Here is a 27,187-nt window from a genome sequence, read left to right as displayed (position 1 = left end):
CGAGCTTGTTGCATATGCAAATGATACTGCTGTCCTCTCTTTGCATCAATTCCATCTCCTGAATATAGATCCGCAGTTGCTGAATCCCTCAATAGAGATCTAGCTAAAATTAGTGCATGGTGCAAATTATGGGTCATGAAGTTAAACCATAAGAAAACCTAAAGTATGGTTGTAAGTAGGTCAGGGACAGTGGCTCCTCAACATCCAAATCTCTGCATTGATAATGTTGCTTTAACTTTATATGTCTTTTAAAATTCTAGATGACTCTTAATAGTAAATTTACTTTAGAGAAAGACGTTCGGATTGTTTCTTCATTTGCACGAAAAATTAACTTCTTGAGAAAGTCTTTTTAAGATTTTCGGTGGTCAATCTATTCGGAAGTGTTTTAGTTCTTTAATTCCACCTTGCTTGGAGTATTGTTCTTTGGTCAGGTCTTCAGCCGCTGAATCTCATCTTAATTTGTTGGACAGGAATTTGCAGCCTATTAAATTTCTCATTCCTGATCTAGGTATCAATCACTGGCACCATTGTTGAGTTAGTTCTTTATGCATGTTGCATTTGATTTTTCATATCATCCTTTGCATTTAGATCTTCCAAGATAATACCATCATGCTCATAATATTAGGTATGCAGTTAATTCTAAAAGTTGAGCCTTCTCCATCATAAGACTCAATACTAAACAGTATACACAGTACTCTAGAAGTTTTATTCTAGCTGGACTAAGTTGTGGAATGATCTTCCTAATTGGGCAGTTGAATTGATGGCACTTCAAAAGTTCAAACTTGCTGCGAATGTTTTTAAGTTGAACAGGCTGACATAAGACTTTATTGATTATATATCCATCCATCCATCTACCATGGTACTTCCTCCAATTTTGGGATGTAGCTGACATAAAAAAAAATAAGAAACCATGAGGGATTTTTTCCATTGTTCCTCTTTGCCAGACGAGGGACTTAGCTGAGTTTGGTAAGTACTGCTAGGGTACCTCAGCCCATCCTCCCCTGTTTTCCACTACAAATGAAGCTTCATATGCTGACATCTTTTTGCTAGGACCTGTAGTAGCTACACAGCTGATGATATAGCTACCTTGGCTCCTCTTGCAGGACCATGAGCATTGGATCGAGGATGGAGGTTACGTGTTAGACTGGGAAGATTGACTGGCCCTTTCCCTTTTTATCATCTTCCTCTCGATTTGGGCATATTGTGGGAAAACCTGTAAGCCCCAGATAAGCTGTTCTTTTAAATAAAACAGAAGTGTCATTCCACAAACTCCTTACGAAGGGGAGTGTGATGTAACTAGGCATATATATGCCTCATTACCAGACATTTTATAACCAGGCAACCTTTGATATATATAGCGGTATGCCTTAAGGTTAACACCAAAGATTTTCTGCTCTGCATCCTGTATTGTACAGGCCATGGACACTGCTATTGTTAGACCACCAGTGCACAAGTTTTGGTAGGCCAAGATAAGTACCCAGCTAGTTGGAATAAAGATCTCCCTTTACCTAAAGATGAGTTTCTTATGCAAAGGATAAAGGTTTGTATTTGTACCAGAACAAATGAGATATTTTGTATTTCTGAGTGTTGTAATTCAAGAGGTATTAGTTTTTTGAGTGTAGTTGGAAAAGTGTATGGTAGAGTACTGATTAATAGGATTAAGGATAAAACAGAGAATGCAATCTGGGAAGTACAGGGGGGTTTTAGAAGAGGTAGGGGTTGTATGAATCAGATTTTTACAGTTAGGCAGATATGTGAGAAATATTTAGCAAAAGGTAAGGAGGTGTATGTTGCGTTTATGGATCTGGAGAAAGCATATGATAGAGTTTATAGGGAAGCAATGTGGAATGTGATGAGGTTATATGGAGTTGGTGGAAGGTTGTTGCAAGCAGTGAAAAGTTTCTACAAAGGTAGTAAAGCATGTGTTAGAATAGGAAATGAAGTGAGTGATTGGTTTCTGGTGAGAGTGGGGCTGAGACAGGGATGTGTGATGTCGCCGTGGTTGTTTAACTTGTATGTTGATGGAGTGGTGAGAGAGGTGAATGCTCGAGTGCTTGGACGAGGATTAAAACTGGTAGGCGAGAATGACCATGAATGGGAGGTAAATCAGTTGTTGTTTGCGGATGATACTGTACTGGTAGCAGACACAGAAGAGAAGCTTGACCGACTAGTGACAGAATTTGGAAGGATGTGTGAGAGAAGGAAGTTGAGAGTTAATGTGGGTAAGAGTAAGGTTATGAGATGTACGAGAAGGGAAGGTGGTGCAAGGTTGAATGTCATGTTGAATGGAGAGTCACTTGAGGAGGTGGATCAGTTTAAGTACTTGGGGTCTGTTGTTGCAGCAAATGGTGGAGTGGAAGCAGATGTACGTCAGAGAGTCAATGAAGGTTGCAAAGTGTTGGGGGCAGTTAAAGGAGTAGTAAAAAATAGAGGGTTGGGCATGAATGTAAAGAGAGTTCTATATGAGAAAGTGATTGTACCAACTGTGATGTATGGATTGGAGTTGTGGGGAATGAAAGTGAAGGAGAGACAGAAATTGAATGTGTTTGAGATGAAGTGTCTAAGGAGTATGGCTGGTGTATCTCGAGTAGATAGGGTTAGGAACGAAGTGGTGAGGGAGAGAACGGGTGTAAGAAATGAGTTAGCGGCTAGAGTGGATATGAATGTGTTGAGGTGGTTTGGCCATGTTGAGAGAATGGAAAATGGTTGTCTGCTAAAGAAGGTGATGAATGCAAGAGTTGATGGGAGAAGTACAAGAGGAAGGCCAAGGTTTGGGTGGATGGATGGTGTGAAGAAAGCTCTGGGTGATAGGAGGATAGATGTGAGAGAAGCAAGAGAGTGTGCTAGAAATAGGAATGAATGGCGAGCGATTGTGACGCAGTTCCAGTAGGCCCTGCTGCTTCCTCCGGTGCCTTAGATGACCGCGGAGGTAGCAGCAGTAGGGGATTCAGCATTATGAAGCTTCATCTGTGGTGGATAATGTGGGAGGTTAGGCTGTGGCACCCTAGCAGTACCAGCTGAACTCGGTTGAGTCCCTGATTAGGCTGAAGGAACGTAGAGAGTAGAGGTTCCCTTTTGTTTTGTTTCATTGTTGGTGTCGGCTACCCCCCAAAATTGGGGGAAGTGCCTTGGTATATGGATGGATACAAACCTGAGTCCTCTACTCATACTTTCCCCCCATCACCTGACCACCAGAAAGTCTTAGCTGCAATCAGAAGAAGTGCTCAGTTAGCAAGCTTAGGGATGGGGCTTCCCTGCTCCTGGCTGGTAACTACCAGCCACCTATTTACACCTTGTTATGAAAGATTGGTTGATGTATACAGTACTCCAGCTTCCCTGATAATCTATGCTTTGCAAATGACAGATATTTTTATAGTTAGGAAATTATAGATTATCTGAAAATTTGTCCTATTTAAAATATTTTGAATTTGGGAATATATTGAAATAAGTTGTTAAGATAAGCTCGTTTTATTATCTGTCATCGTGTCACCACCCTTTTTAAGGCTATTTATTCTTATTTATTTATTTTTACTAAATTTTTATGGGAGAATGCATAAATTATTTCAAATAGGATATAAAATCCCCAAAAGCAGTAATTTTATTATTAAACAATTCAACTGCTTCAGATCAAGATAATTCTCTTTAATCCTTTATAATCGCAAAGAAACTTTTTATTTGGAAGTGTTTCAAGTTGGTTGACTTAAGTTATGATGTTTGATAAAGTTGGGAGTATCAATGGAATTTCATTTTGCCAATTCTAGTGTTATTTGAAATTAGCAGGTTACCAGGATCTTATCCTTGTTAAAGTTTGCTTAAATTGTTTGAACAAAACATTTTCAAATGAATCCCAAAAGGCTGCGGCTTCTGTGATTTATTTGATATGAGTAGGGATTGTATGTGTTATTTTATGGTTGAGACAGTGTCTGATCCACAGGTACACTTTTTGGTTACTCCCTATGTATTGGTTCCAATTTTAGGTTAAATATTGATAAGTTGTTGTAAAGCTAGAAGCATTTAGAATGCAGTGATGCTCTGAGGTCCATTTTTGTGAAACCACCTTTTCTCCTTTCCATTCAGTAACTGCTACTTCCCAAGAATTTTCTTCATAACCTTCAGGGAAGTCTCTCTCTCTCTCTCTCTCTCTCTCTCTCTCTCTCTCTCTCTCTCTCTCTCTCTCTCTCTCAACAATGCAAGTTTTGTCATAGACTGGAAACCTAGAGAAGATTGTGTGGTCTTGATTCGCTCCTCCAGGGTTTTTATATCAGATGTTTTGTTTCTGAACTGGTTTACAGTTTTCACAGAAGTTTTCGATACAAAGGCCTTCGTCAGTCGGGGTCATTAAGTGATGAGGTTTGGATTTCTGGATTAGTCTGAACAGATACAAGCTTACTCTGGAATTTAAAGAAACTCCGGATTTCTGGATTAGTCTGAACAGATACAAGCTTACTCTGGAATTTAAAGAAACTCCCTCAGTTTTTGTATGGGTTCTCATGTACTCGTCAGGATAATTGCTTCTGTCTCGATGGATAGAATTTCTGGGGATCAGTCTTCTGTTTTTTTTTATGTAAAGTGGCTGTTATTGCCGTCGCCAAAATTGAAGATTTTGCGAAAGGTATACAGTATATTCACCCTTGTCATCTGTTTCAGTTTATATGTTTATTTATTTGTGAGCAACTTTACACAAAATATACTGTACTGATTTTGACCAAATTTAGTAATCATGTTGGGTATAAATCTCCTAACATTTTGGATAAAGTACATCAAAGTACAAGTACGCAGCAGTACTATTAAGATAATCACAATGTTAAGTAAATGGCAAATATTTTTTTTTTTTTGTGAACAACATTACGGAAAAACTACTGAACCAATTTCAGCGGAACTTGATAGACATGTGGGATATTGCCCAAGGACTAATCTGTTGGATTCAAAGGAAATACATCAAAGTACATTACAAGTACACAGTGGAAGTAAGAGCAAAATAAAACTTTCCTGGTGTGGCAAAGACATGCTCTGTACCAAGTGCCTCTCTAGTGTAACATGTGTTTGAAGTCATTCCAGTCAACTATACTGTATAGTTATGCATGTTCATGAGAAGTTGTAGAGTCGAACTCAAATGAGACAATTTTTTTTCCTGATATTTTCGTGGGAAAGGAGGATTCAGTTTTTCTTTTTTAATTTCAAGGGAATGAAATCTTTAGGTTTGATATGGTAATCTAAAGACTCTGGCATTATGAGAGGCTCGTTTCTTTGAGTCACTTATAGATGAGGGATTTCCAGTTTTACCTCAGTCGTCATTAGTACAAGACCTTCAATCTGGACTTGATTATTGTTTCTAACCAAGATTTGTTCCGTAACTGAATACAAACCACGCTATTTACATGGGGTAATTACTTCGGCGCAGCCGATGACGAGCCATAAAGTTTTAACGAGGGTTTCCTACCCCACCGCTAGTTAGCGGGGGCCTAGGGAGGGGTAGCTAGCTACCCCTCCCCCCTCATACACACCGGTGATTAACTCACTTTACTTTTGGCTCGGAGAGACGACAGACCTGTGAGCGCTCTCCTCTTTGTTGACTGCCATAATTTTGTTTGCTTTTTCTTTTCAGTGAGTGTATGAAGTTGGCCTCTATTTCTCCTTATGCGTACGTGCCCTGGACTTCCCGCCCGCCCTTGTGGGACCTTTATGTCGGCCCTGGAAACGGATCCTCACTCCTTATGCCCTCAGTGTAGGGGCCAATGGTGTGATAGTTTTAATTTGTGCATTGAGTGTAGGGAGTGGTCTACCTCCCAGTGGGAGAGGTTTGCCCGGCGACGTAAGAAGAAGGCTAAAAGGGATCTTTCTCCTTCCGAGGCTTCTCGGAAGAGAGAAAATCCCAAGTCGTCGTCTTCCGCCGCCCATTCCTCCTCCGAAGCTCCCCCTCGGGCGGCCTCTTCCGAGAGGCCGGCGAGTGGTAGCGTAGACTGTAATGTTGTTGATGTCATTAACCGATCCCGTGGTGAGGGAGAGGTCATTGCCTCCCATAGCGAGGCGGCTGCCCCTCCCCCCTCGGAGGAGGTGTTTGTTTCTAACAATGATCTTTTTCAGCTTTGGGCTTCCTTGGGGCTACAGGGTTCGCCCTCCAAGGAAGCCCTGTTTGACATGATCAAACGGGGTGCGGCTGCCGAACAATCGTCAACTTCATCGGAGATAGATCCTCTTGCTGTGGTTGACGTTGTTGTGTCGGAAACATCCCGTGGGTCTGGCCAAACACCCGTTCCTGTGGCTGCGGTAGCGGAAGGCTCTTTCTCCCCCTCCGAACATACTTCGAGGGAGGAGCTTAGTCCCACGGTCTCTCCTTCCGTTGAGACTCCCTCTCGGGGGAGTTCTCTGGTAGAGATGCCTCTTCGGAGGCCCATTGATGGTCAGCCTGCTGATCCCACGGCCCCTCATGGGTGTATAAGGCGGAAGGCTCGTCCTCCCCTTCGCCGTAGAGGCCTTCCTTCCCCCTTTAAAGGGGTTAGGAGCTGCCTCTTCGGCTCGTCGTCACCACAGTCCTCTGCGGAGGAGACGACTCGCTGTTCTCCTGACCTGCCTGCTACCAACCTTGACCTCTCCAGGGATCGTTCGCGATCCCCTTCGGAGGATGGTCGTCCTTCGGGACAAGGTGAGCTGTCACCCAGACCTTCGACATCTAAAGCTGCTGACGCGCTTTACGCGCCACCTGAGACTGCCACTGCGCAATCTCCAGGCCCTTCGGGGTCTCAGCGACTTGAGCGCGAAAATGCGCCTCTCGCCCATAAGCGTATCGCTCCGCCTGCTCACCCTCCTGCTGCTGTTGTTTCTGACGTTCCGGACAAAGCGCTTCGGCGCTCACCCTTAGGCATTCGCTCCACTGTTCCTGTTGTATGCCAGGGTTCCCCTGCGCGCCCACGCCCATCGGCGCCCCGTCACCCTCCAGCAGTTCCTGAAGCGCGCAAGCGCCCAACTGCGCAGACGCACCCTGCTCCTGATATAGTGCTGCCGCGCTCACCTGCGCACTCGCGGCCAGTTCCTGATATGGCGCCTACGCGTCCACCAGTACCCTAGCGGCCTCCTGCGCCCACGCGCCCTCCGGCACCTCGCCGGCCCCCTGTTCCTGTGTCATCGCGTACGATCCAGTAGGTTCCTGAGTTGACGCACAGGTGCCCTCAGGTTCCTACGGACTCGTCGCGCCCTGCGGGGGATAGACGCGATTCCAGCTCCAGCGCTCACGCGCACTCCAAAGCGCCCACGTGTCGCTTTGGACCCATCGCGCCCACCTAGGGAGGTTCGCAATACAAGGGAGGCTCGCGATGCGCGCCCGCGCACAGTTCCTGTTCCAGCACCAACGCGACCACGCGTCGCGACGACTCAGCTTGTCGCCCCAGAGGTTGCCAAGCCAGCGCACAGGCGCTCACGGCCGCCTCTGGAACCGCCTGAATCTACTGCAAATACGATTGCTCCCGACGCGCCAAAATCGCGCCCTGTTCCTGCTACACGCCCCGTGCCTGTCTTTAAGACAGCGATGGTTGCGCAACTAATTCACGCGGCTCGCACCACGCGACCTCCAAAGCAGTGAACCCCGGCGCGACCTGTTCCTGATACGCGCTATTCGCGCCCACGATCGCCAGCGCAACTAGTGCTTACACAGGCGAGTAAACCGGTCCAACCAGACCGTCACCAAACCTCTCGCCCCCAGGTCGGTCGCGACCCTGCTATCGCGCCCTCGGCCGGTCCTCCCGGACACTCGCTCGAGGGCTCCCGTTATCTCGTGCCCTCCGGGGCTGCACCAGGTCGCTGTACGCCCGCGCGTTCGGCCTCCTCCTGTTCCAGCTCTTGATCGCCGCACGCCTACACCATCGCCTACGCGCTCTCGCGGGCATGTTCCCACTCAAGCTGCCGTGCGCCCCCGCACCCACGCTCCCGCTCTGTCGCCAGCGCGCCACCACGCAATCGCTCCTGACCATCCTCCTGCGTGCCATCGCGCCCCCGCCCCCGCCCACGCGGATGTGCGCGCGTGCGATTTCCCAGCTTCGCGCCCTCCTTTCACGCGCGACCCTGCTCTGGGCCTGACACACGAGCCCCAGCGCGCTCGCCAGAGGGGGAACGCTCCTCGGACAGGTCTAGGGATTCTTCTCTTACAGCCCTGCAGGCGAACCCTCGTTTGTCGACTCCTCTTAGGTATCCCCTTCCCTCCAGAGGGAGTGTCAGACAGCGCTGCTGTCAGTCAACCGCCCTGGTTCGACACCCTACTCAGAGCTCTCGTGCGGGCGATTAAGCCAGCCCTCTCTGATTCGGGTCGCGAGCCAGCGGCAGCTTCCTCCCCCCTGAAGAGGAAGAGAGGAGTCTCTCCCGTGGATCCTCCTTCGAGGCCTGTGCTGTCCCCGCGTAGATCCTTACGCAAGGCTCCTACTCCCCATCAGACCTTCTCGCCCTCTCCTGCGGAGGAGGATTACCCCTCAGGAGAGTCGGTCGAGCAGGAATACTCCCCCATCGCACCAATGAAGGACATTCCTCCCCTTCCCGAGAGGTCTCCTCGTCCCGAGGTGGAGAAGGACCTGCCCCCTTCGCTTCTAGAGTCCTGCATCCCGCCAGGAGGGAACCTAAGGACTCTAAGATGATTCCCAAATTGTCAGCTAGGATCAGACAGGAACAGCCCAGAGCCGTCGAGGATGTCCACGTTTCCCCCTAGGAAGAGCCTCTGGGGTCCGGAGACTTCGCTGCAAGTCCGACAGGAGGCGAGCACCAGGAGTCAGAACACTCGTTCTGGCAAGTCCTGACTCTCATGAGGAACCTTAATGGGATTCCAGACCCTGAGGTCCCACCTCGTGAAGGTAAGGACACGGTCCTGGATCACGTCTACGGCACTCAGAAGCCCTCTAGGGCCAGCGCAGCATTGCCCTGGTCCCAAGGGATGAAGAGTGCCAGAGATAAGATCGAGGGCCAGCTCGCGGAGCTTGCCTCCTCCAGCAGATCCAGTGACGGGAATATGCTCCTCCCTCCTCCTCGAGTCCATTCAGAGGAGGTACTTTGAAATCCTCAAGGAGTCTTCGCTGAGCCTTCCCTTGCATCACTCCGTGGAAGGACTCACAGGGGGAGTCCCTCTCGAGGGACTCTCCAACCGGCACGTGTCCTTCTCAGCCACTGAGATCCAGAGCCAGGAGAAGTTCATCAAGTGCGCCATGCAGGCCACTTCATGGCTCGACATCTGGCTGGGGTCTTTGGGCATCCTGGTGCGGTCCGAGGACCTCTCCAAGGAAAGCACCAGGAAAGCGCTGGAAACCTTTCTCCTCTCGGGCACTTGGACCATTGAGTTTCTGTCCCACCAAGTCTCGAGCTTGTGGGCCAACACGATCCTCAAGTGTCGGGACACTGTTGCCGAGAGGTTCCACCATAAGGTTCCCAGCGCCGAGTCTAGCAGGCTCAGACACTTCCATTCTCGGTAAGAGCTTGTTCGAGCCTAAGGACGTGGAGCTCTGCCGAGAGGTGGAGGAAATCCAACCAGGATTCCTTCATCCATAGGGCCCTGACATCGAGGCCCTATAAGCCTCTGGTGGTCCAGCAGCCCCGTCCTGTCAAGGACACGAAGAAGACGCCCGTAGCAGCGAAGCCCAAGGTGTCTAAGCCCTTTCCTGCCAAGGGCAGGAGGGGAAAGAAGTCCACCAGGGGAGGCAAGAACCCTAGAGGCACCGGCCGAGGTCGGAAGGGCTAGGGTTGGCAATCCCCCTGAGTGTCCACCAGTGGGGGGATGCCTTCAGAGTTGCGCAGCAAGGTGGCAGCAACTCGGGGCGGATACCTGGACGGTCACCGTGATCTCTCTAGGTTATCGCGTCCCATTCACAGCATCTCTCCCTCCCCTGACAGCGAATCCAGTGTCGTTGAGCTCTTTTGCCATGGGATCGGCAAAAGGGCAGGCCCTTCGGGCCGAAGTCCAGACCATGTTGGAGAAGGACGCTCTCCAGGAGGTCGTGGACGGGTCCCCAGGCTTCTACAGTCGACTCTTTCTTGTGAGAAAGGCGTCTGGAGGCTAGAGGCCAGTCATCGACCTCTCGACACTGAACGGGTTTGTCAAGCAGACTCCGTTCAGTATGGAGACGACAGACACGGTCAAACTTGCAGTGAGACTACGAGACTTCATGTGCACACTGGATCTGAAGAACGCGTACTTCCAGATCCCAATCCATCCGTCTTCAAGGAAGTACCTGAGATTTTGCCTAGACAACAAGATCTACCAGTTCAAGGTGCTATGTTTCAGTCTCTCCACAGCGCCTCAGGTGTTCACCAGAGTCTTCACCATCATCTCTTCTTGGGTTCATAGGATCGGCATCCGTCTCCTTTGTTACCTGGACGACTGGCTGATCCTAGCAGACTCGGAGGCATCCCTTCTTCGCCACCGAGACAAGCTCCTCGAAGTTTGCCAGGATCTGGGGATCGTGGTAAACCTCGAGAAGTCCTCTCTGCAGCCCTCTCAGAAACTGGTATATGTAGGCATGATCATAGACACCAATCTCCACAAAGCCTTCCCATCTGACGAAAGGATAGCAAGGCTGAGGAAGGTTGCGAAACCTTTCCTCAATCGAGAAGAACTCCCAACCCAATCGTGGCTTCGTCTCCTCGGCCACCTCTCCTCTCTGACCCGTCTCGTCCTCAACAGCCGCCTCAGGATGAGATCCCTAAAGTGGCGACAGAAGTCCCGGTGGAGTCGAAGGTCTCGACTCCCCGGACATCCTGATCCCCATGGGATCTGCGGAACGAGCGTACCTCATGTGGTGGGTGGCAGACGAGAACCTATGAAAGGGAGTGGACCTTCTCGTCTTCACCTTGGATTTGATGCCGTTTTCGGACGTATCAAACAAGGGGTGGGGTGCCCACATTCTGAACCACAGGGCCTCAGGCCTGTGGTCAGAATCAGAAAAGTACCTTCACATAAACCTGCTGCAGATGAAGGCCGTTTTCCTGGCCCTTCAAAAGTTCCACCAAGTCCTGGCGGGCCACTCTGTGGTGGTGATGAGCGACAACTCCACGGTAGTGGCTTACATCAACAAGTAGGGAGGTACCTTTTCGGAACAGCTGTCCCGTCTTACAGTAGAGATCCTGAGATGGTCTGAAGTCCACTCGATATCACTTGCGGCTCGCTTCATTCCAGGCAAGAGGAATGTGCTCGCCAACAGTCTGAGCAGAGCAACGCAGATAGTGAGTACCGAGTGGTCTTTGGATCCTCGGATAGCCAACAAAGTCCTGACTTTGTGGAGTTCCCCGACTGTGGACCTGTTCGCTACGGCGTTGAACACCAAGCTTCCGCTGTACTGCTCCCCTGTCCCGTACCCCAAGGCCCTCTGGCAAGATGCCTTCCAACAACGGTGGGACAACATCGATGTGTATGCCTTTCCCCCGTTCTGTCTGATGAGGGGGTTCCTCAACAAGACCAGAACATCGGTCAATCTCTCGATGACCTTGATAGCTCCGCTATGGCATCATGCAGAGTGGTTTCTGGACCTTCTGCAGCTCCTCACGGAGATCCCGAGGGAGCTCCCTCCACGTCACGAGCTACTCAACAACCACACTCCAACATCTTCCACAAAGCCGTAGCTTCGCTTCGGCTTCACGCCTGGAGACTATCCAGCATCTTCTCAAAGAGAGAGGATTTTCACAACAAGTTGCGGAAAGGATGTCTGGCCACCTGCGCAGGTCATCCGCAGGAGTCTACCAGGTGAAGTGGAGAGTTTTCTGTGGTTGGTGCCGTGGAAGGGGTATCTCTCCCCTCGAGGCCACTTTACCAGCAATAGCGGAGTTCGTTGTGTATCTGCGGGAAGAAATGCGCCTTTCAGTCTCAGCAGTGAAAGGCTATCGCTCAGCCTTAAGTCTTGCCTTCAGGCTCAAAGGAATGGACATTTCTTCCTCGTTGGAACTGTCTCTTCTCATACGGAGTTATGAACTTACTTGCCCTCAGTCGGAAGTGAGACCTCCGCCTTGGAACGTGGTTCGAGTCCTCAGGTCTCTTAAGAGGCCTCCCTATGAACCATTACGCCAGGCTTCTGATCGCCACCTTACCTGGAAGACGGTTTTCCTGCTAGCATTGGCCTCGGCCAATCGAGTCGGCGAACTGCTTGGTCTCTCCTACGACCTCGCCCATTCAAGCGGATGGGGGGAGGTAACGTTTGGCTTCATCCCTGAGTTTGTTGCTAAGACTCAGAACCCGGGAGTGCCGGACCCTAGGTTCGACTCCTTCCAAGTCTCGAGTCTTCGTTCTGTAACAGATGACCCAGACCATCTCCTATTGTGCCCAGTCAAGAGTCTGAGGTTGTATCTTAAAAGAACAGCTGCAGTCTGCCCCCAGGTGCGAGCCTTGTTTGTTAGCACCGGGGAAACGAAGAGGAGGGTCACCAGGAATACCATCTCGGCCTGGATCCGCAAGGTGATCCACCTGACCTTGAGTTCTGACCCTCCTCCGTCATGGCGCCCTAGGGCGCATGATGTCAGGGGCGTGGCTACGTCCCTGGCCTTCAAGAAGAACTTTTCGGTGACGCAGGTCCTGCAAGCTGGGGTTTGGAAGCGTCAGACCAACTTCACGGCCCACTACCTGCAAGACGTGACACACAGAGGCTCGATACGTTCTCTATCGGCCCTGTGGTGGCTGCACAACAGCTGGTCTAACCTCAGGCTCCTAATTGGACAAGTAACAGAAGGTTGAGGGCATTGTTACCCGGTTTTAGTCAGTGTGAATGAAAAGATCTTTCTGGCCCTTTTCTTTTCTTCATCCTCTCCTCCCTTGGAGAAAAACAGCATCCTGGGTCCTTGGCACAGCTGACCTCGAACCTCTGCAGGTAAGCCTTGCTTCCTTGTGTTCCTAGTATTAAGTTGTAATACTGTCATGTTCTCATACCCTGACGAGGTGGTATTGGGTAAGTCCTAGCCTAGATTTCCTTCTAAAGAACTCCAGGTCAACTTCCTAGGACGTGTCACTGCTCACCTTCACACACAACTTACATAGGCCGCAGCAGCCCCTCAGCTGCCTGTGAGGCCCAAGGGCCCCAACCCTTGAGTTACTCTATGAACTCGGGTTCGGGGCCCCCGGGCAAGCCAAAGCCAGTATGGCAGGAAACTTACCACCCTTCCTAAGGGTTAAGTCACCCCATGTAAATAGCGTGGTTTGTATTCAGTTACGGAACAAATGACAAATTCGTAGATAATTTGTATTTGTTCCAACACGAATACTTACTTCGAACTTCTTTCTTAGGAGTTAACTGTAATCTCCTCTCTACCGACCAGACTTTTGTGTAGGATACCCTAAAACCCGTTTTCTATGGAGGGCTATCTCGGGCGTAAGAGAACGTGCCCCGAGGGTAGCTTTTGCGCTAGGTCGAGGTCCGCCTGGGTCGTGACCGCCAGTAAGTTCTCTGGTCGCGACGTGTCAACACGTCGCTCTCGTTCTCTCTCGACCCTTTGTGTGCGCCGCGTGTCCCACGTGTTTACCGCGTGGTAACTTGTGCTCATCCCTTGTGTTCCTGTGCGTTCACTACCCTTCCTTGTGCTTCCCAAGTGTATCCCTTTGATTCCCTGCGTTCCTGTGTCTCGTGTTTGTGCGTTATGGAGCAGATCCGCCGTTGTCCTGGGCCTAGAGCCGGAAAATCGTGTGGAGCGTTCCTCTCCAAACCTGAAGTGGACCCTCACTCCCTTTGCTCTTCCTGTAGGGGCAAAGTTTGTTCGTCGTCGGATACGTGCCTCGAGTGTGTTGGTTGGAGTGATATTCAGTGGGTGCGTTACGGCACGAAAAAGAGGAAAGCGTCGAAGCGTTCACCCAGGAAAGCTAGTGTTTCTTCGCCGCTACCGTCGCCCAGTGAACGGTCCGACGGGGCTTCTGTCTCTCCTTCCCCTACCCAGAGTAGGGGACGAGGTAAGTCCATCGTGGGGAAAGAACCGAGCGTTCTTCCCCAGGAGTCTGGTGAATGTGAAGTGGGGGTTGCGGGTCCTTCTCGGGCTAGCGAGGAGCCCGGTAGTGCTGTGTCAGGGAGCTCTGGAGACTCTGCCCTTGTGCTTGGGGGGCACGTTTCCTCCGATGATCCCTTGTGGGGTAGCAATGTTATTTCTGTATCTTCGCCCCCTTCGTGGGCCTGTGTTTCAGGTTCTTCGGCAGGCGGCGATAACCTGGGTAAGTTAGGTTCCGCAGGGAGTAATGCCTTCGGTTGGAAGCTGCCTAAGACACCAGGTAGGTCCCCTATGCGGATGGAAGAGGGCCTGGATTCCTGGTTCCCTAGTGTTGGGCGCCAACCCACGTTTCCAACCCCTCTCACGGAAGTCCCTGAAGCCTTCCTGCAACCCTCTACCTCGGGTACACAACGAGTCGCGAAGTCCCCCGCGGTCCCCGCTCCCGCCCGCTGTACGGTAGGTACAGTGACGTCAGGCTCTTCGGAGGAGTCTTTCTCGTCTGGTGAAGAAGCCAGAAGAAGACATCGGCGTCGGAGAGAGCGGTCCAGAAGCAGGCGTTCCCGCTCAAGGTCACGTTCCAGGTACAGCAGGAGACGCTCCCGTTCTCCACGAAGGAAACATAGGAGGAGTAGGTCACCCGATAGCGATTGGGTTTTCGTACCCCGTGAGTCGGAGCTGCAATGTTCCCCGGACCGGCGGTCCAGGGAGTTCTCGCCAAGGAGACCGCCCTCCAAGTATAGTTATGACCCTCGCAGGGAGAAACGAGAGAAGGACTCGGCAGGAAGGCGTAAGACCGCGAAGCCGCCGGTTCACCCCGCCCAGCGGTTCACCCCGCCCAGCGGGGGGAACCGCTCTCCCTTACGGGCAGCCTGCCCGAACCAGCCCAGCTGGTGCGGCCCTCGGACTTTAAGGAACGGTTCCCGCTGTCGGGTCAGCTCACGGGAACCGCGTCCTCCTCCAGGGAACTGGAGCGGACGCTAGTCCTCGCCGGTTCGGCGATGCCTGTCCTAACTCTTGGCTAGACTGGTGGGCTTCCACCTTAGTAGGGGTGCAAGCTACCTTTGACCCCACAGACCCGGAACAGCAAAGTCTCCTAAGGGAACTTATCACCTCCGGTGGCAAGACGCTTAAGTTCCTGACTTACCAGTCCCTCGCCCTGACCGCGAATTGGGTGCTTCGCAAGAGAGACACCGTCCTGGCAAAGGTGTCCCGGAAGGTCCCAGACAGAGAGGCGAGGGCCATGAGGAGCCTTCCTTTGTGGGGTGACTCCTTGTTCCCCTTCAAGGACTTAAAAATTATCATGGAGAAAGTGTCCAAAAGGAAAGACTTAAACACGCCCAGGCCTACGCCAATAAGGAGACCGCCCTACACGAGGTCAGTCTCGGACAGTGCCGCGACGTCTCAGGCCTCGCCTAACATGGCTAAGCGAGAAGCTCCTTCTTCCTCCTTGGCCTCAGCGCCTCAGCCCCCCCGTAGAGGAGCCCCAGCAGCTTCAGCCTCCTTTAGAACAGGTTATTCTTCCTCCAGGAGAGGCCGTTCAGGCCGCTCCTCCAGGAGGAGATAGAGTGAGAGGCCCCCTATCCCTACCCAGGCCTCAGGTTGGGGGATGCCTCAGACTATATTGGCAATCATAGAAAGCTCACGGAGCAGAGCCCTGGACAGTGTCCGTACTGAAGGAGGTCTACAGGCTTCCGTTCTTAGCGGAACCCCCCCCCCCCCTCTAATTCCGGCCAGCCGGTCGGAGTGGCTGGTTCCCAAGGATCTGTTGAAGAGAGCCGCCCTTCAAGAGGAGGTGTCCTCCATGTTGGAGAAGGGCGCCATGGAGGAGATCCTACACCCAGGTCCAGGTTTCTACTGTCGTCTGTTCCTGGTGGAAAAAGCGACAGGGGGTTGGAGGCCGGTTATAGATCTGTCGGCCCTCAACAAATTCATAAGGAAGACAGATTTCAAAATGGACACCCCGAAGTCAGTCATGCTGTCCTTGAGAGAGAAAGATTACATGATGACCATAGACCTCAAGGATGCTTACTTCCAAATTCCGGTCCACCCCTCGAGTCGAAAGTTTCTCCGGGTGAAATGGGGTACCCAGATCCTGCAATTCAAGACCCTTTGCTTCGGACTGTCAACGGCGCCCCAGGTATTCACGAGAGTCTTCACGACAGTCTCCGTGTGGGCTCACGAACGAGGCATTCGCCTCATCCGGTACCTGGACGACTGGTTGCTTCTTGCCTCCTCGAAGGACGTCTTGGAAGAGCAAGGGATGAAACTTCTCCAGTTTTGCAAGGATCTGGGTATCGTGATCAACCCGGAAAAATCGAACCTATCCCCCTCCATCAGAATGACCTATTTGGGGATGACACTAGATACCCTTCTGGGAAAAGCATTTCCTTCGGAAGACAGAATAAGCAATCTGAGGGAGATCCTTCGTCCGTTCCTGTCGGGGCAACCCAGGAGAGCGAAGGACTGGCAAAGACTAATAGGGCATCTGGTGTCAGAGAAACTGGTTCCCCAGGGGAGAATCAGGCTCAGAGCTGTCCAATGGAACCTGAAGAACCTCTGGTGCCAACTGGACTCGCAACAAGAACTAATCCCAGTCCTACCAAACACAATGCCCTCCCTGGAATGGTGGCATTGCCGATCGAACTCGCTCAAGGGGATGCCCTTCGCGAACGACCCTCCCGAGTTACTTCTGTTCACAGACGCCTCCAACCACGGATGGGGAGCCCATCTCCTCGACGAGACAGCGAGAGGACCCTGGATGGACGGGGAAAAGAGCCTACACATCAATGTCCTAGAGTTGAAGGCAGTCCAGAAAGCTTGCCTACACTTCGTAGATCTACTAAGGGGAAACACTGTGGCGATGATGTGCGACAACGCCACAGTGGTAGCGTACATAAAGAAACAAGGAGGTCTGAAATCAAGGGAATTGTGCAATCTCGCTCTAGAGATTCTAGATTGGGCAGAAACGAACCAAGTTGTGTTGTTAGCAAGGTTCATCCCCGAGAAAAAGAACGTGCTGGCCAACGGTCTCAGCAGGATGGGCCAAATAGTAGGGACAGAATGGTCCCTCCTTCCAGAAGTAGCCAAGCTCATCGTCCAACATTGGGGTTCCCCGGTGTTGGACCTTTTTGCAACCAAACTGAACGCACAACTTCCTGTGTATTGTTCTCCTGTCCCAGACCCGAAGGCAGTCTTGGAGGATGCCTTTCAGCACAGGTGGGACAACCTAGACGTGTACGCTTTTCCCCCCTTCACGTTGATAAGGCAGGTACTCAACAGAGTAAGGAGTGCCCAGAACTTAAGGATGACTTTGGTAGCGCCCTGGTGGCCGGAGAGAGAGTGGTTCGCAGACCTAAAAGACCTGGCGAGTCAACCTCCATGGCCACTCCCCGACAGGGCAGACCTTCTACAACAACCTCATTTTCTCAGATTTCACGACAACCCACAGTCTCTGCGTCTTCACGCCTGGAGACTATCGAGCGACTCCTGAAGAAGGAGGGGTATTCATCAGCTACTGCTAAGAGGATGTCACTTTACCTGAGAAGGTCGTCGGCAGCGGTCTACCAAGCTAAATGGGCCTCCTTCACGAAGTGGTGCGCTTTGAAGCACATTAAACCCCTCAAAGCCTCGGTCCCAGACGTAGCGGATTTTCTGGTATATCTCAGGGACAAAATAGGAATGTCTATCCCAGCCATAAAAGGACTACAAGCCGCCTTGGGTCAAGTCTTCCTCCTGAAGGGCATCGATCTGGGTTCCTCTAGGCACATTTCGATGCTTGTAAGAAGTTTCGAGCAGTCCTGCCCCCCACAGGCAGTTAGGGTGCCTCAGTGGGACTTAGCGAGGGTCCTGAAGATGTTAAGTGGCCCCCCGTTTGAACCAATGAAAGATATCGTAGACAGGGATCTCACTCTCAAGACAGTCTTTTTGCTGGCCTTGGCTTCCGCTAAAAGAGTAGGGGAGATCCATGGGCTGTCTTATGACGTCTCTCATTCGAGGGGGTGGAAGGAAATATCTTTCAAGTTCGTTCCCTCTTTTGTGGCAAAGACCCAGAACCCAGCTGTCTGGGACCCTAAATTCGAAGGTTTCGCTCTGCCAGCCATACCTAGGACGGGGAAGGCTGAGGATTTGAAATTATGGCCGGTCCGTGCCGTTAGAAAATACATTGAAAGGACGGCTCATCTCCGGCCAGGCATCAAGAGCTTTTTCGTCTCCACGGGCGTTACTAAGAATCAGGTATCCAAGAACACCATTTCCTTCTGGTTGAGACAGGTTATTGCCAGGACCTACAGGGAAGAAGCTCTGGCCTTGCCAGGCGTCCCCAAACCCCATGACATCAGGGGTCTGAGTATGTCCTTAGCCTTTTAGAAAAACATGGCAGTGGGTCAGATTCTTCGAGCAGGTACCTGGTCTAACCAGTCAACCTTCACTGCCCATTACCTCAAGGACTACTCGAGGAAGTCCTTAGATGGGTTCTCCATTGGAACAGTCATCTCCGCTCTCCAAGTGGTTTAACGGTAAAAGCCCCAGGATCAATCGTGGATAGCAAACCGGGAGACACAGGTTTGTTTCCTTTCACCCTATTCCCCGTTTTTCCCTATCCTTATCGGAGAGAACCCTCTTGTAACCATTGGATAACATGTTTCTCCTCGACTACGTTACTGGATTCAACATCAGAAGAAGTTTTTCAATGGGTGAATACTTAGAAAATAACGTGAGCTCTTTGTGTAGTTACCCTATCGTCCGTTTTCATAATATTTTTCGTTATACCTAGGCCTCTTGGCTTCCGCTTACTGGGTCTGAAAGTCAGAAAGGCACTCCCGCCTCCTAAAGTGTAAGTCTCCTAAGAAAGTAGTTTGAGGTAAGTATTCGTGTTGGAACAAATAAAAAATTTTAAGTAATTTTTATTTTTCAATATTAATCTTACCCGATGATCATGTAGCTGTCAACTCTGTTGCCCGACAGAAATCTACGGTCGGGATACGCCAGCGATCGCTACCCAGGTGGGGGTGTACTCAACAGCGCCATCTGTGAGCAGGTACTCAAGTACTTCTTGTCAAGAAGAACTCAATTTTTCCTCTGTCGTGCCTCCGGCTAGACCTACTTGGATACGCTGTTGATTCTGGAGTTATTGTTCACGATTTGGTGATGTATTTGCTCTAGAGTTTAGCCTTCGCTATTCAGGAAGCTTTATCATTAGCTTAGCAAGCTTTTGGAATTAATTTGATTTAATTATGGTGACGAAGAGAGTATGGACTCTCTTTCACTTTTAAATGGCCGACCCTTCCCTTAGACGGTAGTGTTGGTGTCGAAGAGAGTATAGACTCTCTTTCACTTTTAAGAATTTATGCTATTTTAATTTTAATGTTTTTGAAAGAATTTCTTTGATAGTCTCGTACTTTTTCAAAGTTGAACTAACGTTTTGTTTAGTCTCCGCAGTTGTTGACGTTCAGAACGTTCAACTTGCGCTCTATCGTTACGATAGAGAGAGAGTTTTTCACGGTTTCACGTTGCAGTAAGAGTAAACCGATTCTAGCGTTTCGTTCATTCTTTCTTAGCTTAAATGGTTGTAATTCTAATAAAGGAACTTTTTATTTGGGAAACCTTTCAGTTTTTTTCCTTTAACAAATAATATGTTTTAACGATATATATAATTGGGCTCATCTCTCAGGTTCTAAGTCAAGAGAGATAGAGACGGAGGGAGAGAGAGGAGGATAAACGTTTCGTTCAAGCGGGTAACGTTGTTCTCGTTTTTTGCTCTTCTCCCTAGTCGATATAGGGGAAGAAGGTAAAACGTTTCTAGAGTTTTATTCTTGTTCCCAGGCTTTATGCGGTGAGAGATTTTAAACGTAGTTTATTTGATCTAGTGTTTAGTCTCTTTTCCAGCCACTGAATTCTTTATCTTTCATTATGTTTTTCTGTTACATTGTAATACTGTTTTCGCAATTACTACCTTTTAATGAAGGATAGGATTGCGTGTTTCAGGTACAAACCACTTAAAGTTTCGAGTTCAGTGAAATAAGTGCAAACAGAAAATCAAAAGTGATAAAGTGATATGCGCAAAGTGTTACAGTGTTGCGTTCGAGGGTTCGTCTGTTCGTGCCAGTTGTTCACCTAGTCCGATACCTCTTACAAGCTCCCAAGCCCAGGGGAGAAGTAATGTCGAAGGACTTATGGGTTCCTCAGGCCTTGATCGACGAACAGACGTTTCCCTCCGTGGTTTCGGGTGTATCTACACACGTTGCCGACGTGATCACCCCACCCACACAAAGACGAGAGAGCCCATTTATTCCTCGTCTGCGGAAGAGGTTTCTCGCAGAAACCATGGACCAAATCTTGCAGCTTTTAAGTGCAAGTCGGTCCCTTCCGCGCAAGTCCAACGGCCTAGGTGTAGCCACTGGGTCAGTTCGGACTCGCTGCAGTACGACAACTGCACACCTCCTAAGAGAGGCTAGGTGGTACCGCAACAGGCAGTAACTCCGTCTGTTGCCGCACCAGCTGTTTTAGACCCTCAGTCACAACGGACAGTAGCTCCGTTTGTTGTTGTCTTTCATAGACCCTAGTGGTCCATGCTGCAGACTATACAGTCTCAGCTTGCTCCTTCATGCAGGAGTATCATGCTGGAAGGTTGACAATGCAGCCTGTTAACCTACAACCCGCCAAAGTTGTGCGCTCAGCAGATACTGCGGCTGCCTGCTCCCACCCTCCACCTGTGAGAGCTCCACCACCGATGCGCAGTCCACCCTGCCAGACGCATGTTCTTGCTGCACCATCTGCTAACATGCGTGAGCTACCGCATCAGCAGTGGGAAGGTTCTGTAGAGCTGCCGGGTTCCAGCACTATGCGGCATTCTCCGCAGCCCATGCAGCATGCTCTGCATACCTTACAGCATGCTCTGCATACCTTACAGCATGCTCTGCATACAGCATGCTCTGCATACAGCATGCTCTGCATACCTTACAGCATGCTCTGCATACAGCATGCTCTGCATACCTTACAGCATGCTCTGCATACCTTACAGCATGCTCTGCATACCATACCGCATGCTCCTCAACCCACCGCAGCCCCTCCCACGCACCAGCACTCTGCTTTTGTTGTTGCCAGCTCCCACACTCCGACTGCGGAGAAGGTTGACGATGCACCCGTGGGCCTACACCTCCCACGGTTGTGCGCCCGGCATGGCTTCCTGCTCTCACACTCTTGTTGTGAGAGCTCCTCCACCCATGCACAGTCAACCCTGCCAGATGTATGATGACTCCCACACACAGAGCACTCCGTTGCCGTGCGGGAGCCACCACAAGCTGCCGTGTTTTGACACGGTGTGTCAGCCTCCGCAACACACTGTGGTTACCGCCACTCGCCAGCAGCAAACTAGTCAGGCAGGAGTTGAGGCTTCCCCACACAAGTTGTTGCCAACTCACAAACTGTCATGCAGTTACTTGACGTTGCCTTCTGGTCTGCTACTTATACACCAGTGCTGTATGTCCTCACGCTCCTGTTGTGGTTGACAGTTCAGTTTTTGACAGTTCACAGACTGTCAAGCAGTTTCATAACGTTGCCTTCTGGTCTGCTGCTTTTGCACCAGTGAAACCCTCACTGAGAGAACTTAGCTTTTCTCGGATATGGTTCCTGTAGATGAGAAAGTGCTGTTCTCCCTCCTTCTGATATTCCCTTGAGGACTCTGTCATTTGGAGAGGAGCCTTAAGCTGCTTAGCCTCCTATGGACTTTTATTTAAGCATAACATGCTTCCAGGGAGGGTAAATGGTTCCGCTTCAGTCGCTAACCCCGTCTGTTGCCACACCTGCTCCCATAGACCTTGGGCTTGGTTGCAAGACATGCAGTCCAAGCTTAGTCCTTGATAGAGGATTTTTTACGGACGCTAAGGTATCCTACTCCCGTCCGCCAGTTGAGATGGTTCCTCCACCGGTGCGACCCAGTGTGGGTTGACAGTCGCACGTTGATGTTATGCTACTCTCGGAGGTGGTTGTGGACGTTCAGTGTGTCACTGGGAAGACGTTCAACAACCAGCAGAGGTGTCTTGTTGTGACGCAGTGCGGCAACCTCAGCAACCCGATAAGGGGTTGTCTGTACTACCCAGACAGTCTAGACAGTTTCGGGTTGTCGCTGTTCTTCCTCGCTTCCCCATGGTTGACAGTTCACAGACTGTGCAGCAGTACCATGATCTTGTGTCCGGCTCCGTCACGCATCCACCAGTGGGACCGGATTCAGCGAGTCAGACGTTGCCCACTCCGTTGCCGTTTCCTCATCAGTTTCGGATGAGGAACCCTCTGATGAGGACATGGCTGAACAAGAAGATCAATCCCCAGCCCTGCTATCCATCCAGAAGATGCTGAAGAAGGAATACAGCCCTGTCAGGCTGTGGATGAGTCTGGTTAGGACACTGTCATCCGTGGTGCATTTGGTGTCACTTGGAAGACTACACCTCCGTCCTCTTCGGTTTCATCTAGCTCTTCACTGTAAAAGGACAAGACGCTAGAAGCGGTCTCGATCCCGGTTTCCGGAAGATAAGTCTGGTCTAACCTGAGGAAAGGACTTTATCAACCTTTTATAGGGTCTTCCCCTGACTGTTCAGACTCCCAACCACGTTCTCTTCTCAGACGCATCGGACGTAGGCTGGGGTGCGACCTTAGGCGGTAGGGAATGCTCGGGATTATGGAACTCGCGTCAAAGGACAATGCATTTTAACTGCAAGAAGCTTCTGGCAGTAAGTCTGACCTGGAAAAGCTTCAGGTCTCTCCTTCAAGACGAAGTCATGGAGGTCAACACGGACAACTCCCTGCTTTGATGTTCATCTCCTAGCAAGGAGGGACCTACTCTCTGACATGGTGCGAGTTCGCTAGTGACCTCCTCTCCTGTTCAACAGGTCTAGACTTTTCACTAGTAACAAATTTCTTCCAAGGCAACTTGAATGTCTTAGCAGTTTGTCTCAGTAGGAAGGGACAATAATTCCAACATATTGGACCCTCCACAGAGATGTATGCAAGAGACTTTGGGTCACCTGGGGCCATCCAACCATAGATCTCTTCGCAACCTCGATGTCCAAGAGGCTCTCAATACTTTGCTCACCTATCCCGGACCCAGCAGTGGTTCTTTTAGATGCCTTTCTACTAGATTAGTATCATCTAGATCTATATGCATTCCCTCCGTTCTAGATTGTCAACAAGGTACTGCAGAAGTTCGCCTGTCACGATGGGACAAAGTTAACACGCGAGAGAATAACTTACCGAGGTACTTCGATGGCTAGTAGACGTTCCCAGAACTCTTCCCCTAAAGGTGGCCCTGCTACATCTGCCAAGCGTAAGAAGGTACTCCAAGGCCTCCACGCTCTTCGTCTCACTGCCTTCAGAGTATCGAAAGACTCTCGAGAACTAGAGGTTTTTCGAAGGAGGCAACCAGAGAGATTGTTAGAGCAAGGAGAACATCCACCCTTAGAGTCTACCAATCGAAGTGGGATATCTTCCTAAACTGGTGCAAGTCAGTATCCGTATCCTCAACCAGTACCTCTGTAACTCAGATAGCTGACTTCCTCTTATATCTGAGAAAAGAGCGATCTCTTTCAGCTCCCACTTTCAAGGGTTACAGAAGCATGTTGGCATCAGTCTTCCGTCACAGAGGCTTAGATCTTTTCAACAATAAAGATCTACAGGACCTCCTTAAGTCTTTTGAGACCACGAAGGAGCGTCGTTTGGTTACACCTGGTTGGAATTTTGACGTGGTTCTAAGATTCCTTATGTTAGACAGGTTCGAACCACTTTAATCAGCCTCCCTGAAAGATCTCACCTTTAAGACTCTTTTCCTGATATGCTTAACCACAGCCAAAAGAGTCAGTGAGATTCATGCCTTCAGCAAGAACATCGGATTCTCATCCGAAACGGCTACATGTTCTACAACTTGGTTTTCTAGCCAAACACGAGCTGCCTTCTCGGCCTTGGCCAATATCGTTCGATACTCCAAACTTATCGATATGGTTGGTAATGAACTAGAAAGAGTCTTATGTCCTGTAAGAGCTCTTAAGTTCTTTTTTTAAAAAAAAAAAAAAAACCTTTACGAGGCCCGTCTGAAGCTTTATGGTGTGCAGTTAAGAAACCATCTTTGCCTATGTCAAAGAATGCTTTATCCTATTTTATCAGACTGTTAATACGAGAAGCTCATTCCCATCTGAATGAGGAAGACCAAGCTTTGCTGAAGGTAAGGACACACGAAGTTAGAGCTGTCGCAACTTCCGTGGCCTTTAAACACAATAGATCTCTGCAAAGTATAATCGACGCAACCTATTGGAAAAGCAAGTCAGTGTTCGCGTCTTTTATCTTAAGAATGTCCAGTCTCTTTACGAGAACTGCTACACTCTGGGACCATTCGTAGCAACGAGTGCAGTAGTGGTGGGGGCTCCACCACTACAATTCCCTAATTCCAGAACCTTTTTAATCTTTCTCTTGAAATATTTCTGGGTTGTCCGGAAGGCTAAGAAGCCTTCCGCATCCTGGTTGATTTGGCGGGTGGTCAAAATCTTTCTTGAGAAGCGCCTAGATTAGAGGTTGTGATGAGGTCCTTTAGTATGGGTTGCAGCCCATTATACTTCAGCACCTAGGAGTCGTTCAGCATCCTAAGAGGACCGCTAGGCTCAGTAAGGAAGACGTACTTAAAAGAGGCAGAGTAATGGTTCAAGTCGACTTCCTTACCAGGTACTTATTTATTTTATGTTTGTTATTTTGAATAACTAATAAAATGAAATACGGGATACTTAGCTTCTTTGTTAACATGTATGCTGGTCTCCACCCACCACCCTGGGTGTGAATCAGCTACATGATCATCGGGTAAGATTAATATTGAAAAATGTTATTTTCATTAGTAAAATAAATTTTTGAATATACTTACCCGATGATCATGAATTAAAGAACCCGCCCTTCCTCCCCATAGAGAACCAGTGGACCGAGGAGAAAATTGAGTTCTTGTTGACAAGAAGTACTTGAGTACCTGCTCACAGATGGCGCTGTTGAGTACACCCCCACCTGGGTAGCGATCGCTGGCGTATCCCGACCGTAGATTTCTGTCGGGCAACAGAGTTGACAGCTACATGATCATCGGGTAAGTATATTCAAAAATTTATTTTACTAATGAAAATAACATTTTTCCTAACATACTTACCGAGAACTACTTTCGGGTAATGGCCTTCCCTTCCTTCTCCGAGTGCCTCTCTGCCCTCACGACCGAGGCAGACCTCGACCTAGCGCAAAAGCTACCCTCGGGGCACGTTCTCTTACGCCCGAGTTAGCCCTCCATAGAAAACGGGTTTTAGGGTATCCTACACAAAATTCTGGTCGGTAGAGAGGAGATTACAGGTAACTCCTAAGAAAGTAGTTCTCGGTAAGTATGTTAGGAAAAATAAAAATTACTTAAAATTTTTTATTTTTCCTAACCATACAAACCTTAGCTATTTACAGTTATGTGCCCGCCAGCCCTGTCCCCCAAGATAAGTCCTACCTCTAAGTAAAGTGAGTTAATCACCGGTGTGTGTGATGGGGGGAGGGGTAGCTAGGTACCCCTCCCTACTACTACTACTACTACTACCCCCCCCCCCCCCTGCTAACTGGCGGTGGGGTAGGAAACCCTCGTTAAAACTTTATGGCTCGTCATCGGCTGCGCCGAAGTAATTACCCCATGTAAATAGCTAAGGTTTGTATTGTTAGGAAAGATACAAATTATCTATGAATTTGTCATATTTTTTATATACCCTGTATGCAGGAGGTCCTGTAACTTCCAAACATTTGGAGATGCTAACACAAATCCAATAGACTTCATAAATCTCGGATATTGTATCAAAAGTTTCTATACTGCAATAAAACAATATTATATCATTTAAAATAGGAAGCAAAATGAGATTTACAATAACCTGATATTTATTTCATATGATATGGGACTATTTGTTGACTTTCGTAGCTGGAAATCGTAGGCATGAGAGTCAGTTTAGCCCTACTTGAGGCCAAAATTTAACAAAATTCAACTTCTGTAGTATTTGAAGTTTTACATTAGAACATTTTTTCAGTACTGTATCATATTAGTATCATTTATGCTAAATAAGATAACGTACGAGGAGACTTTTTTTTCTTTTTTGAAAAGTAAAGATAGGTTAAAATTTATGTAATCCCTCCCCTATAAGTGGTAAATATTCAGCTATATCTCATCAAACAGATTTTCCTTTTGGAATTATAAGTCCCATGAAAGATGTCTCATGCACTATACAAATACAGTTTTATATTTTAATTAATTCAATGGATAGATATAAGATTTTTATGTTTAGTGACTTTTTATTTGAAGTACTATACTATACTTGATAATTCACTCAATACCTGTATTGTAAATGTTCAATCTTTTATTTTTTATGGTGTGTTGAAATGATTAACATTACTTCCAGTGGCATGTTGGCGATTTTTGCCGATCAAGATTCAGTGAAGATGGGGAAATATATGAAGCAACAATTATGTCACTGCAGTCAGAAAGAGGTAAAGCCATAGTTAGGTATTGTGGATACAATAACGAAGAAGAAGTTGCCATACGTAGTTTAATGAAAAGCAAAGGCAAGGATTTTCGTCGAAGACAGGAGGAAGCTGCAGAGGTTATGCAGTCAGAGGTCTGTAATTCAGTGTGACATAATTTGATTTGGTATGCATTTTCATTCTAACCTGAAATTCATCTTACAAAGTTCAGAAACAATTTTTGCTTGATATTTTAAACATACTTAAGGAGTTTTGCATAGGTTACATTATTGATTAGAGGAAAAAGAGCTTGTGAATGAAAGGACAAAGACATCTGGAAGATAAGCTTATAAAACAGAAGCCAAAGATATCTGCCAGTTATGGAGCCAATAACTCAACTTCATGAAAGTGATGGAGAGACAGAAATTGAATGTGTTTGAGATGAAGTGTCTGAGAAGTATGGCTGGTGTATCTCGAGTAGATAGGGTTAGGAACGAAGTGGTGAGAGAGAGAACGGGTGTAAGAAATGAGTTAGCGGCTAGAGTGGATATGAATGTGTTGAGGTGGTTTGGCCATGTTGAGAGAATGGAAAATGGTTGTCTGCTAAAGAAGGTGATGAATGCAAGAGTTGAGGGGAGAAGTACAAGAGGAAGGCCGAGGTTTGGGTGGATGGATGGTGTGAAGAAAGCTCTGGGTGATAGGAGGATAGATGTGAGAGAGGCAAGAGAGCGTGCTAGAAATAGGAATGAATGGCGAGCGATTGTGACGCAGT

At 48.9% G+C, this 27,187-nt stretch overlaps 1 protein-coding gene across 1 annotated transcript in view; it reads left to right on the top strand.

Moving 5' to 3' along the window:
• Nucleotides 1-27,187, top strand: part of LOC137624513 (serine proteinase stubble-like) — a 168,704-nt gene that overhangs the window by 78,792 nt on the left and 62,725 nt on the right. The window contains exon 8 of the mRNA XM_068355351.1: nucleotides 26,355-26,570. Coding sequence (XP_068211452.1) covers nucleotides 26,355-26,570 — 216 coding nt within the window. The remainder of the gene's footprint in view (nucleotides 1-26,354; nucleotides 26,571-27,187) is intronic.

The sequence above is a fragment of the Palaemon carinicauda genome, chromosome 31 (genome assembly GCF_036898095.1).
Source record: "Palaemon carinicauda isolate YSFRI2023 chromosome 31, ASM3689809v2, whole genome shotgun sequence".
Taxonomy (NCBI): domain Eukaryota; kingdom Metazoa; phylum Arthropoda; class Malacostraca; order Decapoda; family Palaemonidae; genus Palaemon; species Palaemon carinicauda.
The sequence above is the reverse complement of the archived record's forward strand: the minus strand, read 5'-3'. Positions and strand labels throughout refer to the sequence as shown.